The following is a 16,545-nucleotide window of genomic DNA, read 5'->3' on the forward strand; positions in this document are numbered from 1 at the left end:
TTCAGCACTTTTGTTCGCCTACCTTTCTATATGACCTGGGGATTAGTGGTTTGGCTTACTCTTTCAGGGCCCCAGGTATTTTTGGAGAGACTTGATTGCTCTTGGGCTCTTCACATCCGATGACACCTTGTGGAGTCGTGCTCTCTAGAGGATGTTCTGGCCACTCTTTTCAGGGCTGCTCACTCCTCGGTCGACTCTCCATGGGAGATCCTAGCTAGCATTGCAGCATGGCACATTTGGAGAGCCAGATGCACTGAGGCTTTGGAGGGTTCTCAGGTTCATCCTTCTCAGATCTTGGCCAGTACTTGGACAGATTACTTGGACAGATACGATACACACTCTGATGGCCATTTGGGCGACCATGCAGGGATCATCTCGAGCAGCCTCCTCCAGGAGAGTTACTTTTCTCAGAGATTGGAGAGACTCTCCCTTCTTTGCTGAGACTTCTACAGGGTTGAGATGGCATTTTCAGCCTCAGCCTTGGTTTCTTTCTACATCATTCCTCTGAGGTGTTTTTTATTCCATGCTTAGCATGGTGTATTTCCGCACAGAGCTTGCTCTAGCGGGTTTCTTTCTTTCTTAATAGAAGTCTCTTTTATGAAAAATAAAAATCAACCATTGAATCCCATAGATCACGTAGAACACTCTTCTGAGTTGTTGCCAGTATCAATGACATACTGCATACTGCCATTAAAGCAACGTGCATCATCAATTGCCTCTTTAGATGGTTCTTTTTTTTTTTTCCCAAAGAAAGGAACCTTCTATTAATGCTTGAAAGATTTTCATACAAGACAGCAGCCCCAAAGGTGCTGAGTAGGAAAAAACCGGAGAAGGCTAAAAGAAAAACCGGCCTGTTCCAGAGAAACCCAGCTTACTGCCTAGGGGATCTCTGGAACTGAGGCTAACAGCCAAGTGGGGGGACTATACACCCAGCGAATCCCTTGCGGAGTGAAGATGTAGAAAACACCTGCAAGCCAAGCCTTGTAGAAACGAGCACGCCTCTTGATAGTCGCCCTGGAGCCTAGAGTCCCGCGCTCCCAAGTGGACTGTAGAGTGTAAATGATATCCTGCCATATGGCAACTAGGGTAGCCACGGGTGGAACCAGGTGCTCACCCATCACAAGACTGCAGCGAGCCACCCAAATGTTCCAAGCCGTGATGCTGGCTACCACCTCCCAGACATTGTCCTCCTTAGGAGGAGGAGGAGCTAGACTGTCAGGGGGGACTGCCTCGTGGAGTGCGATCCTCTGGATGCTCTAACCCTGTATCTGGTAGGCTGGGGAGATCTCATCAATCTGAAACGTGTGTCCTTCCTCTATCAACCAAGCCACCATCCCCCAGGTGTAGTCTCTATGAAGACTCTGCATACGTGTCATGATCCCGAGAGCTCCCATCCAGATCCTCACTGCGCTACAATAGCTCCACAGGCAATGTGGGATAGTCTCTAGGGCACCATCGGAGCAACAATGGCACTGCCCGTCCACTCACATGTGCTCCAACCACGGTCCGATGGGCAAGCCTCCGTGGGCAGCTAGCCAGAAGAAGTAAGAGATCTTCCTCAGCTGCAAGTTGGACTGGGGGAGACCTCGGCGGGGCTGATCCAAGTGAAGTACCTTTGGAGAGTGGTCTGACATCGTGGTACCTACCAGAATCCCGGTAGATCCGCCTCTGTGTAGTGCCCAATCCCCAACATAGAAATAGTCTAGTCTCTCTAGCAATCCATCGTGTCTCCTCTGTCCAAAGGAGAAGAGAAGGCTGCCAGGTGTCTTGCTGAAATCCGGCTCTCTCCACGGGTCTCTGCCACTGATCATGAAAATAAATTGCTCCCAGGTGCTACGCTCTACTGCTAGCATCTCAGAAAAAGAGGCTCTGCCCTGCTTGTCTTCCCCAAACTCCAGGTTGTTGAAGTCACCTCCAACAATCCAGGAGTCTACATCCAGAAGACACTCTGACAGCCTCCTCCAAAAGGCCAGGCGGTGCTGTCTGCATGCTGGGGCATACACGTTCAGGATCCCGATCCTGGATTCTCCCATTCGAACTCCTCTCCAAACTGCTTGTCCTGGAATGAGCTCGCCCTAATCGTAGACCTTTGGGGCCAATATTTGTGAGACTGAGATGCAGACCCCTCCACTCCGTCCTACTGCAAGCGACCACTCCTCTGGACCTCTCCTTGGGAGAACGTGATGGCGTCGTCTGATGTTTGATGCTGAAAACATGTGCTCCTGAATCATAAGGATGTCCACTGCCCTCTACAACTCCTACTGGAGTATCAGGTACTGCAGTTAGCTACGAACACAGTCGTGGAGCCCGTGTACGTTCCAACTCACTATGGTCCAGCTCATGAGGATGGGGCAATATTAATTGGCAGAGGGTGGCTATTCATCGGTCAACATCGGTGCTTTGTAGCAGTTGGTGGTAGGAGCTATTGTGGAGTTTTTGGATGAGCATTGGGAGCTGACCATGCAATTGATTCATTGTCTCTTTTTGCCTATGGATGGAGTGATGATCGTGCAACCAATGTGTACACCGCCGGTGATGGAGGCGGAGTTTAGAGCTCCTACCAGGGGTGAATACAAGATGAGTGGATGTTCGAATGCTCAGATGAGGGACTTGTATCACTGGATTCTCGAGTCACTGTTCTTGTAGGCCAAGATATATACCATCATGCCTCAGACTCGAGGGATGATAGATATTGCTGTCAGGAACAAGGCTCTCCTGTGAGTGGGTGCCTGTCCCAGAAAGACTGCTTTGTGTGATTTTGTTAGGGGTTTAGAGGGCGAGTAGTCAGTATCTGTGCGTTGCTGTACTAGTGTGGATACCGGCTCAATACCGATCTTCCGTGCCCACTTCATCATGAAGGAGGCTTCCACCCCGAACAGCTCCGCACACTTCTGGAGGGGCCAAAGGTGTGCTTGCTCCACCTTTGCCTCCAACAGCAATCTGATAACTCCTGTCACCAAACCACACACCGGCTCCTCGTGCATGAAGCTCAACTAAAAGTTCACCTCCGCACCATGGGCGTACCAAAGGTCTAGTCCATGTGGCCCCATCCACTCATCCATCATGAGTGTAATCTGATTCCCCAAAATAGCATTGAACACCTCCGAGGACCATTTCTCCACCCATGTGGAGGCAAACGGAAATCTCCAAACGGGGTGAGTCGGAGATCCCACTGCACTGATCAAACTTCCCTTTCGGGGCTGAAGGACCATGAGCATTACCTCCAATGGTAGAGGATAAGAGTCCAGAACCTCCAAGTAGTTCCAGGGTCCTAACCTCGAGAAGTCCCGCGGTAAGGGACGCCCAGGCTAGGCCGCTAACTGTGAAGACGAGCTTCGTCCCTCAGGATCCCTCCCTGAACGGGCCTGCTGCTACGATGAGGAGGCAGAAGGGGGCGTCACCGTTCCCTTGCCAGCTGGTAGGGGTGTCGAACACTGTGCCAAATGCCCGACCAATGGAAGGGAGGATGGCTCAATACTCCTTGGGGAGACCTGGGAAGCGAAGTGTAACTGGAAACCATGAAACATGGTGTGTCGTATCCATGTCCTCGACTGTGAACCCATGATTCCAAGGAAAGAGGTAGACAAGGTGCGGGCCAAGGAGTATGGGGCTCTGCTCCACAAGTGTCGAGGCGGTGTCAGGGGAGCTCAGCTGGATGAGGAAAATGCCTCATCCATAGATGGTGACCTCGTGGATGTGGTTTCCCTCTAGATGCCAAGCTCGCCTGGATCCACTCTCACATCTGTCTCCGTGTAGGCATGAAGCCCACAATTCTGTCCACAAGCGCCTTGTCCTGGAGGGACTGAACTGCCTGCTGTACCTGTTGCTTGTCGGCTGGGGAAAGAAGAACCTTAACGGTTGTTGGATTCGAGGGTGCTGCCATAGAGCTCCTCTGGCCAGACCAAGGGTCACCACCAAGGTTTTTCTTTTGACTTCACAAGCACAAGTGCTCCCGTTGTTGGGAGGGAGAAGAAAAAGGGGGGAAAAACGTCAGAGGGGGAGGCGGAGACGAGGCGGGGCGAAGGAGGGGGTAGGGACATAGGAAGAATGAAGGCAAGGAGGGCGGAAGAGGACGGAGGGTGAGAAGGCGAGGGGGGAGAGGAGGGGAGGAGAGAAGAAGGCGAGGAGAGGCAAGAGGGCGGAGAGGAGGTGGAGAGGAGAGCCGGCGGGGGAGAGGAGAAGGGCGTAGGAGGCGGAAGAGGTGGAGTTGGTGGGGGGAGAAGGTGGAGGAGATGGAGGAAGAGAAGGCGGAGGTGAAGGGAAGAGGGGTGGCGGGAGGTGAAGCGAGCGGAGTGGGGCGCAGCAAGCGGGCGGGGAGGCAGCGGAGGCGGGAGAAGAAGGGGCGGGCGGGGGCGCAGCAGCGGCGGCAGAAGCAGAAGAGGTAGCGGGGAGGGCGGGGGAGTGCAGAGGGGGCGGATGGGGCAGAGGCAGCGGGGCATCCAAGGGCAGCACGGCGTCACGGGGAGCAGCAGCTCCTCAGTTCACAGCCTGGTAGAGCTCTATGCATCCTCTTCCCCTGGACCTTTTGAGATGCTATGTTTCAGACCAGCAAACAAAATAGTTAGATGGTTCTTTAAGGAGGGTTATCCTATTATAGGATGGTCAATGGATATGGTGTGCCTATTGTAGGCTGGTCAATGGAGGGCAACTGATCGAGGATACATTGGTTTGGTTGCATATTCGGTAGGAGATTATGCATAGACAAAGAAGCCAATGGGATAATTACATTGGAGACTCTCTCTAGGTCAATACAAAACAAAGACATTCCTCAGGATGTTGAACAAAGGTCTTATTTTCCCATGGTATGGCACTATTCTGCTCATTTGTCAGTTGTTTCTTGAAGTTGCTCAAGATTGGGATTCACCAAACTTGGCTTCCCCCTAATGTACTTCATTGACTTCTCATCCCCAATGGTGTAGATAATCTTGGAGTCTTTCTCCTCCCTTTGTTTTGTTTTTTAAGTCATAGTGTCTTCCCATTCTATTTTCCCATCCCAACATATCAAAGAATACGATGTCTAGTTAGTTAGAAATGCGGCCTTTTACATGGTGTTTGAACTAGAAATACAGGATTCTTTTCACTCCATATATGCAAGCTCATGAATTTTAGAAGCAGTGAACATATAAAGTATTTTTCTTGGTCAGTAAGTTATGCTTTTTATAATTTATACTATTTGCAGGTATGAAGTACCTCGGATGCTCTACTCCATAGGAAAAGTTGAAGAGCTAAAAAAATATGTAGATGAGAAAAAGGATCCTATCTTACACCAATGGTGGGCAAATTACTGTGAATCGAATGACCTGCTGCAAAATGCCATTGATCATTACAAACTTGTATGTTCTTGTAAACTACATATAACAGTTTCTCTTTCCTCTCTGTTTTTAATCAGGCATTTAGATGTCACTTTGCACTGCTTCTAATGTCTAGACAATTCTATGCACAGGGTAGCAGGGTTACCCTTCGACCTTTTCATAATTACATAGTTTTGAAATTTACGTCTCATTATTTATGTCTAAGGAACCTGCATCTGAAGTAGAGAGACGATGAAGAAGTATGTAGTAGGCATGATTATCCACAGACAATCATCAGGCTTGAAACTGGATTGTGAAACACAGGTCCTTTATGATTTACATAAATATGGCTTTTTCATATCTATGTTTAGGCTGGTGATATATCGTCAGTGGTAAGGGTTCACTGTTTCCTCGGTGATATGGCATCAGCAGAGAACATTGTTCTTGAAACTTCAAACTCTTCTGCTGCTTTCCATCTTGGTCAGCAGGTAACCAGCACAAATGAAAGAAAATACTTTTAAAAAACAGTGCTTTCGGTTTCATCATTCTTTTGCTTTGTAAAATCTTTATTGCTACACAACTTTAGAGTTTCCTTTTTTGTAAAGACAATTCCTGACAAGAATCTTCACAAAGTATGAGAAACAAGGAAATCTTCTTCGAGCTGTGCAACTGTTCACAAAAGGAGGTAGTAGCGATTGTGCTGCTCATCTTGCAATGAAGCACGGCATCGACAATGAACTGCTTTCTTTGGCACTTCAGGTGAGACTAACAAGTATTTTCATCCATAATGTCATCGTTATAGTGTATTTGATCATAAGGATTACTTATATGTTTCTTCATAGCTTAATTTGATGACTATAAGTAGAATACTCACAAAGCCTGTCATCTTTGTGGGGAAGCCATCCTTATAAGACAAAAAATACAGAATGAGTAATGCACAACAAATGAAGAAGCTTGGTCTATATCTCACACAATATCCATGAACAGATGGGCAGGTTGTGCCTAGTGCTATTCATATCACGGTCTATGAGACAAGGGGAAAACACCCTCGTAAACCCTCTTTGGTCTGTTTGGTGGACTGGGATTTTCCTTGTAGCAGATCTCCTTTGTGCATGTCTTAAAATGACACAGCAGATCCTCTATGTAGTGGCATTGGTTATGATCTCTCGCAAGGACTGTTTATGATGGCTCCTTTTGGCTCTACTTAATTCAAGTTCTTACTTTTCTGTTGATTATGGCAACATTCATGTATTATCACATGGATAATACTTTCTTGAAGAATCCACTAATCATTTTTGGGCAAAATAGCCTATGCTTGGTGAATTGCTCTTGCTTGATTCTCTTTGTAAATGAAAGTGATGTGTTTATTTATCACCCATGCATGCCCACAATCGACTCAACGTGAGTAAGGTGCCAAGGTGTGGATAAAATTTCATCCTTTGATGCACTATGCAGGTTGGAACCCAAGACCTCCTAGTGCAAATATGAAGAGCCCAGCCACTAGGTTAATTGTCCTAGGCCGTCGGGTAAAGCTACCTAAAAAGCATGAAACACCAAATAAAAAAAGACTCAACAGGAGGAGTCGATACAAAATAAAGACCCCCTTAAATGAGAAATAATAAATGGGAAAGCAGACTCAAAATGGAATTCCTTTGATCATTTGGTCGAGCATGCAAGGGACTTCTAGGGCTGCTTCTACCAAGAGGACTTTCTTCTTCAAGGAGTGGAGAGGCTGTCCCTTCTTCTCAATTTACAATGGTTTTTCTCACGCTACGCATGGCACCTTGCGCACTTTGTTCTTGGGGATTTTTTCATACTTAGTAGAAGTCTTCTTCATCAGGGAAAAACAACGTTAAATCTTGAGGCCCCACTTCCTCTATGGGCTTTTGAAAGGCTTTCAAAAAACTTCATGAGAACGTAGATTTTAGATGGTTAGCAACCTTGGAGGAAGCATAAAGCTAATTGAGCACATTGACGCGGCTTTACCCTTGGACTGCATGCTTACAGATGAGAGACAATGTGACTGCATTAGATGGATCGGGCTTTTTTGAGGACAGGTCTCCAAAAGATGCAGATGGGGATGCCTTGGTTTTTTATGTGTACTCCAGGAGCAAAATTGTTTTCCCCATGAAAAAGACTTTTGTTAAGTATGAGTGAAACCCGCAAGAGCAAGCTCAAGGCAAAAATACATCATGCTGGCATAAGAATAAACACCCTAAATGGGCCAATCAAAATCTCTTACAACAAACCAGGAAAAATCCAAGATTGAGGCTGAAAATGCCTGCTGTGGTCTCCAAGAAAAAGGGGGAGCCACTCAATTCCCTAAAAGGTCGGGTAAGTTTTTCAGCCTACTTTCTCCCTTTGATAAGGATTATTAGCTGGAATATTCAAATTTGTCATTGCCAAAGGAAGCTGATTCATAATCAGCTTCGTCTACATGTCATTGGGGGACTTATTTCGTTCTCTTTATTTAGGAACAAAGTATGCATTAAAGAAATGTATTTATATGGTGCTAAATTTGAGATCTTATTTGATCAAGAAAGTATCAAGTTGATCTTCAATTAGCCAGAGCCTAAAGGAAGATGGGATAGATGGGTTGAATTCATCCAAGAATTCAATATTCAATACACATATTAGAAGGGAAATTTAATGTTAGATTCCATAAGCTGAAGTCAAATGGTTCGTAAATTGAGTTTTACCCTATTCCAAATGATTCCCTAGAGTCCCAAAAGGAAAATGTGAGCATGATGTCCTAGGCCTTTGTAGCTTGGCTTTCTCTATCTCGACCTTAGGTGTTTATGAGATGAATAGCTGCTCTTGGTCTTGACCTACAAAACTTAAATTTGGGTGCACAGCAATGTCCAAAGATGGTCAGAATCAGTGTCCACTTAGGAGGTGAGTTCAAACATCATCTGAAAGCTTTGTTGCTTGAGTATAAAGACATATCTGCATGGCATTACATAGATATGAAGGGATTTGAGCCTCAATTCTATCGACACGAGGTAAATGCGAAAGAATGTGCAATTCCAATTGTGCAACAAAGGTATCACATGAATCCCAATTATGGTAATTGGTCAAAGAAGAAATAGACAAGCTCCAAACACGGGATTTATCTTGCAACCAATTGATTGCGCCTAAACTAGGAGAGCTTCATTGTTGCTCATGCGTGTCTTGGGGAGCTTCTTAGGCTTCCTTGCACTTTGTGTTTGAACTTGGGAGCACTCTCACTACTCGTGCCTAGCCCTGGATGTTCTCTGCTGGTCTTCTTTGTTTCGGGAGGTTCTGTCACAGTTTCTTTATTGTTCTCCTATTCGAGTGCAGTGCACCTAGACCAGGAGAGCTTCATTGCTGTTCATGCATATCTTGGGGAGCTTCTTGGGCTTCCTTGCAATTTGTGTTTGAACCTGGGAACACTCTCACTACTCACGCCTGGCCTTGGATGTTCTCGGCTGGTCTTTCTTTGTTTAGGGAGGTTTTGTCACAGTTTCTTTATTGCTCTTCTATTCCAGCGCAGTTCTTGTGTGGTTTGTTTCTTTACTAAGCCTAGTCGTCTGTTGTTTTTTGGCATATTTGGCAGTGGCTGAAGGATTTTACCTCAGCTCTCTCCTGCAAGCCTTTTTTGGCTCAGCGCCTCTTTCCAGTGAGCTTTCCAGCCTTCCTTTGAGTCTTGAGCAGCCTTGGTGGGCAGGATTGTTGGACTCACACCTTTGAGGGGCCAGGTGCGGGATAAGATCCAGGGACTTTTAGCATTAGATGGGGACCATATACAGGAGGTCACCTCTATGGGAGGGGAGTCTTTTTTCTCTCCTTAAACTCCTCGACACAACCTGGACCTGGTGGAGCAGAGTTCAATTTTCCTTGGCTCGCATCTTGTCTATTTCATCCTCTGGTACCATGGGTTCACAGTAGACTCCATGCATCATGTGCCATGTTTCCAATGATGCTCCCGCTTCTCAGGTTGTACCGACCTGTCCTCCCCTCCATCGGGGACACTTTTGACAGAGTGTTAGAGTCCCAATTGACTTAAACAACCTTGATTGTGGGAGACGATGAGTAGTTGGGATCCCAGCAGAGGGAGTCGTGGATTTTTCATGAGAACATGGCTATCAGAGAGGCAAGGACTGGGCCTATAGCAGTACCTAAGCTCTGGGTGGGACCAAATGTTCAGGTCAATATGAACGTTACAACAATGCAATAACTGGCTTGTTGTAGAGGTCTCCGTGATGCTGCAATCGGCACTGAAGGTAGGCATTGAGCATGTCATGCCTTTCGCACACTGTCGCATAGATACAAACACCCTTGTCATAGAAATCCACGGTGGTTGTGTAGGCTCTCCATCCACAAGAGGGCCTCGTTCTCCACCCCCCCTCCTCCCTATGAGTTGGACTATGGTAAGTTAGAATGTGAAAAAACCAGAAACGTGAGAATGCAAATGGGTGCAATGTATGCAAAAATTTAACACTATTTGGTCCCCCCAATGGAGGAAGAGCAACCTCAGGAGAGTACTTGTTTCTATTTCTTCATTCTGAGAAACCAGCTTATCAGCAGGAGACTCTTTCTCTCTTCTCCTCACATTTGGATTATAATCCATGCGTGCGGGATTTAGAGCTAAAGGCGTAAACTTATCATTTCCAAAGGATAACTGTGTATCAAAAGTTTCTTGTAGGAAAGACGAACATAATACTTTTTGTGGGTTAATCAAGATGTTATAAGTCTCACCTAATCTATCCTCATTGAGAGGAGGTGATGGTGCTCTTTGCCTTCTCTCCTTCCGGCAATGGAACTTCATTATTATACCTCCCTTCCCCTTCTGTTCTTTCGTTTTACTAGTAAAAGAGATTAAAGGACTTGCTGTGATTTCAAAACAGAGGTTTATTTTATAGCAAAAGTCAAATGTTATAGAGTTGGTGGTACTTATCCGACTCCCACTTTATTTGTGTCAAAAAACAAGCTAATAAGAGCTCTTCTCCCTTGTCTTTTGAACACTTCTTCCTTGTCTTTTTCTGTAAATTAGTACACTCACATTGGGCTGCTTAATTTAAGTGGATCAGAGTAATCAACACCGTTATAGGGGGTACTTCGTGGGTAGATCACCCCTTGCAATATTGTTCCAATCTGACTTCCCGTTAGAGAGAACGGGGTCCCTTTTTGTTGACGATGTAAGGATTTTAAGGGCACATTCACACCCGGGTGGGGGGGGGGGGGTTTGAGGCTGGGAGTCACACCTGTTCCCTGTCCCAAAACCAAAAATTTCCAAGAATGTTCTTCCTTTGGGAGCTCATGATTTCAAGGGCGCATGCAGAAACAAACCTCCCTCGCAAACTTGAGAATCCAATTTTTGGAATGCTTTAACTGAAAACTTTTTGAGTCTCCAGAGCTGTTGCTGCTCCCCACCTTCCCCTTGCAGCCCTCTCTCAGCCTCTCCCTGCCTCCCTTTCCTGCCCCTCTCTCCTCCCTCCCCTCAGCCCCCTCCCTGCCTCCCCTCTCCCACCTCCCTCAGCCCTCTCCCTACCCCCGCCCCTAACCCCACTACCCTCAGTCCCTATCCCCGCCCCCTACCCCCGCCTCCCTCAGCCCCTAACTCTGCCCCCTCAGCCCCTACCCCCAACCCTACCCCCGCCTCCCTCAGCTTCTACCCTCGCCCCATACCTCTGCCTGCCTCAGCCCCTACCCCCTACCTCCTAGCCCCTCTTCTCTGCCTCCCTACCCCCGCCCCTTGCCTCACCCCTCCCCTCCTCCCTCTGCCCCTCTCCCTGCATCCTTTCCCCCACCCCTCTCTAGCCCCCCCTCCCAGTCCTTTCAGCCCCCCCACCCTCTCTTCCACCTCTCCTTCCTTTCTTCCTAGCCCCTCTAGTCCTCCTCTATCTACTCCTCCTCTCTCCTCCTAGCCTCTCTTCACCTCCTCACTCTACTCTTACTCTCAGCCTTGCCCTCAGCCTTCACCTTCTTCTCTATTTTAGCCTCACGTATTCATCCAAATTTACAGTGGAAGGTTTTTAAGCACTCTCCCTCATCCAAAATGTAATGACCCTTGGCCATTTAATACATCACATAGCACTAGCACAAAACCATGGCATTATTCCCTCGAGCGTGTTTACTCCCATCCGTCCATGTCATCCCCTGTACTCAATAAACCAATCCACCATTAGTCAAATACTTACCGCAATGATATACATCATATGATTAGCCAATCATGCTAAGTAATAATGGTCTTTACAAATGACAATCCATTAATGTGAGTATTTCTAAATGGCATCACCCATGATACTATTAATGGCACATGTTTAGTTAGGCGTCCCTGACTAAACCCAAGTATTAAATAGAACCCCCGCCACGTCTAGTGCGATCCTATAAATACTATAGGTCATTTCAAACAAGAGCTTTGAAAAATACTTTCTCGTAACACAAACCAAGTGATCCACACCAGGATGAAGCACATCAAGATCCATTACCACTTCATCTAAGAGCTTACCGAGGACAGGATGATATAGCTCATCTACTATCAAACAAAGGAGAACTTTACTGATATTTTTGCTAAGGCAGAATCCAAGTGGAGCAACTTATTCAACTGTTGTGCATAGGCCCACATTAAGTCAATGAGAGGGGAGTTTGGAGACTATTGTTCCACATTAATTCAATGAGAGGGGAGTAACTTATTTAATTTTTGTCCATAGGCCAACTTAAGTCAATGAGAGCATTTTTAGTCGGACGGAGCTCGACAGTGTTCGAGTCGGCCTTCCCACCTCGATTGACAATGGCTCTGCCTTTAGCCAATCCTCGTGTGCTTCCGATGGGCACGAAAACACACACATTCTCAAAAGACGAGTTACACCAGCTCAGAAAAGATACAGAGCAGGAGAGCTCGACATCGCTCTTTGCTCGCATCCATGGGTCCCACCCTTCCAGGTTACAGGCCAAGGACTGGATGCTTGCCGCTTTACCTAGAGACCTCGCGGGGCACCTCACAGATTTTGTCTACTTGGTTGAGGTTTCTTTCAGGTTGTTTTTTACTCCCCAGATGCAGCAGGTACAGTGCTTCAGGCCAGTCCTTTAGCATTGAGCTCTAAGAGGATTTTCTTACCACCCTTCTCGTTGGGTTTTGACCCTGTGGAGGAGGATGGCCGGGCGCTTTCACTCTTTCTCAGATTCCCTTGCCTCCCTCAGATGTACCATCAACTCTTATTTTCCATTGGAGCCGCTTTCGGGATGGTCACCAAGATCCCCCCCCACTATGGAATGCCGGCAGCAAAGGCAGTCAAATCGGACAGGGTACCACGTGTTAGGGTCATTGTCTCCGACCCTAACATCACGGATGACCACATCATGCTCCAGCATCCAGATGGCTCATTCTTCAGGTAGAGCATCGAGATCACTGGGAGACAAGATCAATGTAGGATTTGCAGAACCCTTGGCCACTTTGCCAGAGATTGCCCAAGGAAGAGAAAAAAGAAAAGGCCTAAGAGGTACACGGGTGTAGTGCCTCATAGCACCACCTCGGCTGGACCTACTTCTCGATCTACTGCACATCCTACCACTTCTCACGTTGCTGGACCTTCGACCTCTCGCCTAGGACCATCGGCTACAGCCTCTCGTCCTGGACCTTCTTCTACAGTGCGACTAGGACTATCAGCATGTTCTGTTCCAGCAGTTGTCCCCCTTTGGGTGTAGTCTGAGTTTTTGAGCCTATTCCACCTTGGGAGGCTATGTGCCACGGACCCTTTCTGGCAAGCAGGAGATATTCTTGTCCTAGTTCCTAGTGTTGATGTGGTTGCTACAGTCCCCTTAGATATTCATGTGAAGGAGCTTCCATCTATGGAGCACTTTGTTGCCGAAACCCGTGCCATACTCCATGCCAATGATACTTATTTGGCCAAGCTTCATCAGCGTCAAGCCGAGCTCCATCAATAGCTCCCTTTCTCTTTTGCTCCTCTTTCTTCACCCCTTGACAGAGGCAAGGGGATTATCACTTCTACTCCGTAGGGATCCTCCGCACTCCTGCGACAAAAGCACATGTAGGAATTCTTTTGCAGAGATGGCAGAGATGGCAAAGTTCAAGTTAGAGGAGGATTTTGTACCCTCTATCCTTGGGAAGCAGCTTGTTCAGATCACCGTGGATAGAGCTTCCCCTTCTGCAGGTGTGGGAGTGCTTTCCCCAGTTGACTTTCCTCCTCTTGAAAGGAGGAATTTTTCCCAGGAGAGGGATATCTCCGCTACCAGGTCGGGTAAGGTTTTTCATCCAGCCTCTTCCTCTCACCAATGAGGATTGTCAGTTGGAACGTTCAGGGCCTCGGAGGTGTACCTCATTGTTGCCGTAGGCAGCTGATTTCCTAGCGTACCCTTTGCTTCAGCCCACTGAGGCTTGTATGAGTTCGCTTTTCTGTGCACTTTGTCCCATAGGCCCACGAGGTCTCCCGTGGATGTTAATATATCTTTCTTTCTTTCTTTCTAGAGCTCAATGGATCATTCTTTTGATTGGTGGACGTAAGGTTGGTTTCTTAAACCTCTATGCCCCCAATTCAAGAGGGGACTATGTCCTTTTAAGGAAGGATCTGCTTTCTTGGTCTTGCATTGCAAAGTCTTGAATCATTGGGGGTGATTTCAACACAGTTGAAATGCCCACAGGCAAAAGAGGAGGTAGGGAAGGTGGTATCCATTCCCTTGAGAGAGTAGACTGGGATGCCTTCCTTTTTCGGTACAATGGCAGAGATGCTTGGCATGACAATGCTTTCCAAACTCAGCCGCAGTCACTCCTATTTTCTTGGTCGAACAGGAGGTTGCAAATGCCTATCCATGCATGGATTGATTGATTTTATGTGGATGATTCGGCTCTAGACAGGGGTGGGATAGTATGCATTACACCTGGGGTGTCTACTTCAGATCATTTTCCAGTTGTTCTGTTTGTTTCAGATCCTCATGTGAGGAGCCGCTCTGTCAGTACATGATTCTAGATGCCTTCTATGCAGAGGAGGGCCTCAGAGAGATAGTTTTGCAAACTTGGGTATCTCACATGCACGATTGGCAGCTTTTCCCGTTAGATATAGTTGCATCCTCTCAGATATTAGCGACTTTTATCACTCAGTTGCTCATATCAGGTCAAGCAAGAGATAGGTATCCGCTAATAGTTGGCTGCTTTTCAGAGGGAAGAGGAGAAGAGGCCTACAGATGCTTGGGTTCAGAAGCGCCTTGCTGCAGCAAGGGCTCAGCAGGAGAGTCATTGCTAGATCAGAGAGCAAAGTATGTCTTTCATGCCAAAGAGTCATTTTGGACTCAAACGAGAGGTAGGGTCAACAAGTTCTTCTCTACTCTTGGCCCCATACATAGTAGGAGAGTGTTTCACAGCTTGTTGACTCGGATGGAGTTTTACAGACACATCCAGATGCAATGGATCTGTTTTCATCCGCATATGCCTTAGCTCTATCCATAGCTTTGCGGATGTTAGCTCTCGCAAGTGCTAGCATCTCCCGCATCTGAACCACAAAGTTCGCTGCACTAGGTGCTTTCTGAGGTACTCCAACTGTAGTTGGATTTGCTGGTCTATAACCATAGTTGAACCTTGTAGAGGAATGTTTTCTATCATTGTAGGCAAATTCTAACAGTGGCAACCACTTGTCCCATGTATGTTGCCTCAATGACACATATGCTCTAAGCATATCCTCTAAAATTTGTTTGATTCTTTCCGTCTGACCATCCGTTTCTGGATGATCCCCACTACTCATTCCCAACTTAGTCCTTAGTGTCTCAAACACTGCAGTCCAAAAATGACTAGTAAATTTGACATCCCTGTCTGACACTATGGATTTGGATAATCCATGCAAATGAAATATATGTTTAATAAACAAATCCGCCACTTGCGGGGTACTAACAGACTCTCTAGTTGGAATGAAGTGAGCCATCTTGGTAAGACGATCAACTACCACAAGGATAGAATCATATCCACCTTGTGTCATAGGTAGACCTACAATAAAGTCCATGGAAATGCTCTCCCACCTACCTAGTGGTATTTCCAAAGGTTGTAAATGTCCAAGTGGCTTCATCCGCTCTGCCTTACTTACCTGACACGAAAAACAACGTGTCACATATTCATGAATATGTTTTTTCATTTTCGGCCAAAAGAAATCTCGCTTCACGAGATCATACGTTTTCTAGACTCCTGGATGTCCCGCACATGGGCTATCATGGCATTGTTGAATGACTCTCTGCGTGAGATCATTCTGATTAGGTACTACTACCTTGCCATTTCTTTCCAACATACCATCTCTTATGGTAAGTTTGGCCTTTTCTGAATGCCAGGTCACCCTTTTCCCCGGGTTTAAATACTTGAGCCTTAGGCCAAAGGCTCTGGACGAACTCGTCCACCTTTTGAATTTCTCTTATCTCGGTCATTAGAGCACTTTCTAATACCGTGAAACTCATATTATGCATAATGTGTGACAACGCATCAGCAACTTTATTAAAGAAAAGAAAAAGTGATATATTCCATTCAAAACGAATCATACAACAGGTGGGAGAGAAAGTACTCTATCCCTAGCCTCAACAATGTGGCAAAAAAGCCATGGTGGTGGTCTAAAATGCCACGACATCCCAAAAGGGGTCAAATGAAAAAATAATGAGCAGTCCCATGTCCTCATGAAGGATAAAAGTCTCCCACGAGCTGCGGAAGTCAGCAACTTTATTATCCTTCCCTCTTCGGTACCGAATCGTCAAGTTAAACTCCTGCATTAGTTCTATCCACCTAGCTTGGCGGCCTCTCAAGTCAAAATGTTTACAAAAATGTTTCAGAGTATCATGATCAACATCAACTTAAAACTCTGACCCATACAAATAATGTCTGCATGTTTTTAGAGCATGGACAATAGCATACAACTCTAATTCATGAGTTGGCTAATTTCGTTGAGAGGAAGAAAGCTTCTTGCTTTCAAAGGCTACTGGCCTTCCCTCTTGGAGGAGAACTGCTCCGACCGCAATGCCACTTGCATCTGTTTCAAGAAAAAATGGTTTCTGGGGATCAACTATTTTTAACACCGGACTTGAGACCACAGCTTGTTTTATGGTGTTAAAACTCTCCTGTTGATTGTGTCCCCATATAAAAGGTACTTTATCTGAGGTCAGATCAGTCAATGGCGATACTATTTTGGAATATCCTTTGATATGCCTTCGATAAAATTGGACAAATCCCAAGAATGATCGCAAATCGGCCAAACTCTGAGGGATAGGCCAAGTCAGTATTGCAGCCACTTTCTTTGGATCCATTTCT

General features: G+C 46.5%; 1 protein-coding gene across 1 annotated transcript in view; it reads left to right on the top strand.

The window, feature by feature from the left end:
- The window catches only part of LOC147899042 (uncharacterized), a 268,788-nt gene that overhangs the window by 33,054 nt on the left and 219,189 nt on the right, over positions 1-16,545 (top strand). Inside the window, exons 13-15 of the mRNA XM_087378195.1 lie at positions 5,180-5,333; positions 5,663-5,779; positions 5,925-6,050. Of these exons, the coding sequence (XP_087234321.1) occupies positions 5,180-5,333; positions 5,663-5,779; positions 5,925-6,050 (397 nt within the window). The remainder of the gene's footprint in view (positions 1-5,179; positions 5,334-5,662; positions 5,780-5,924; positions 6,051-16,545) is intronic.

The sequence above is a fragment of the Dipteris shenzhenensis genome, chromosome 8 (assembly GCF_047967505.1).
Source record: "Dipteris shenzhenensis isolate YYH24624 ecotype China chromosome 8, Dip_SZ_1.0, whole genome shotgun sequence".
Classification (NCBI taxonomy): domain Eukaryota; kingdom Viridiplantae; phylum Streptophyta; class Polypodiopsida; order Gleicheniales; family Dipteridaceae; genus Dipteris; species Dipteris shenzhenensis.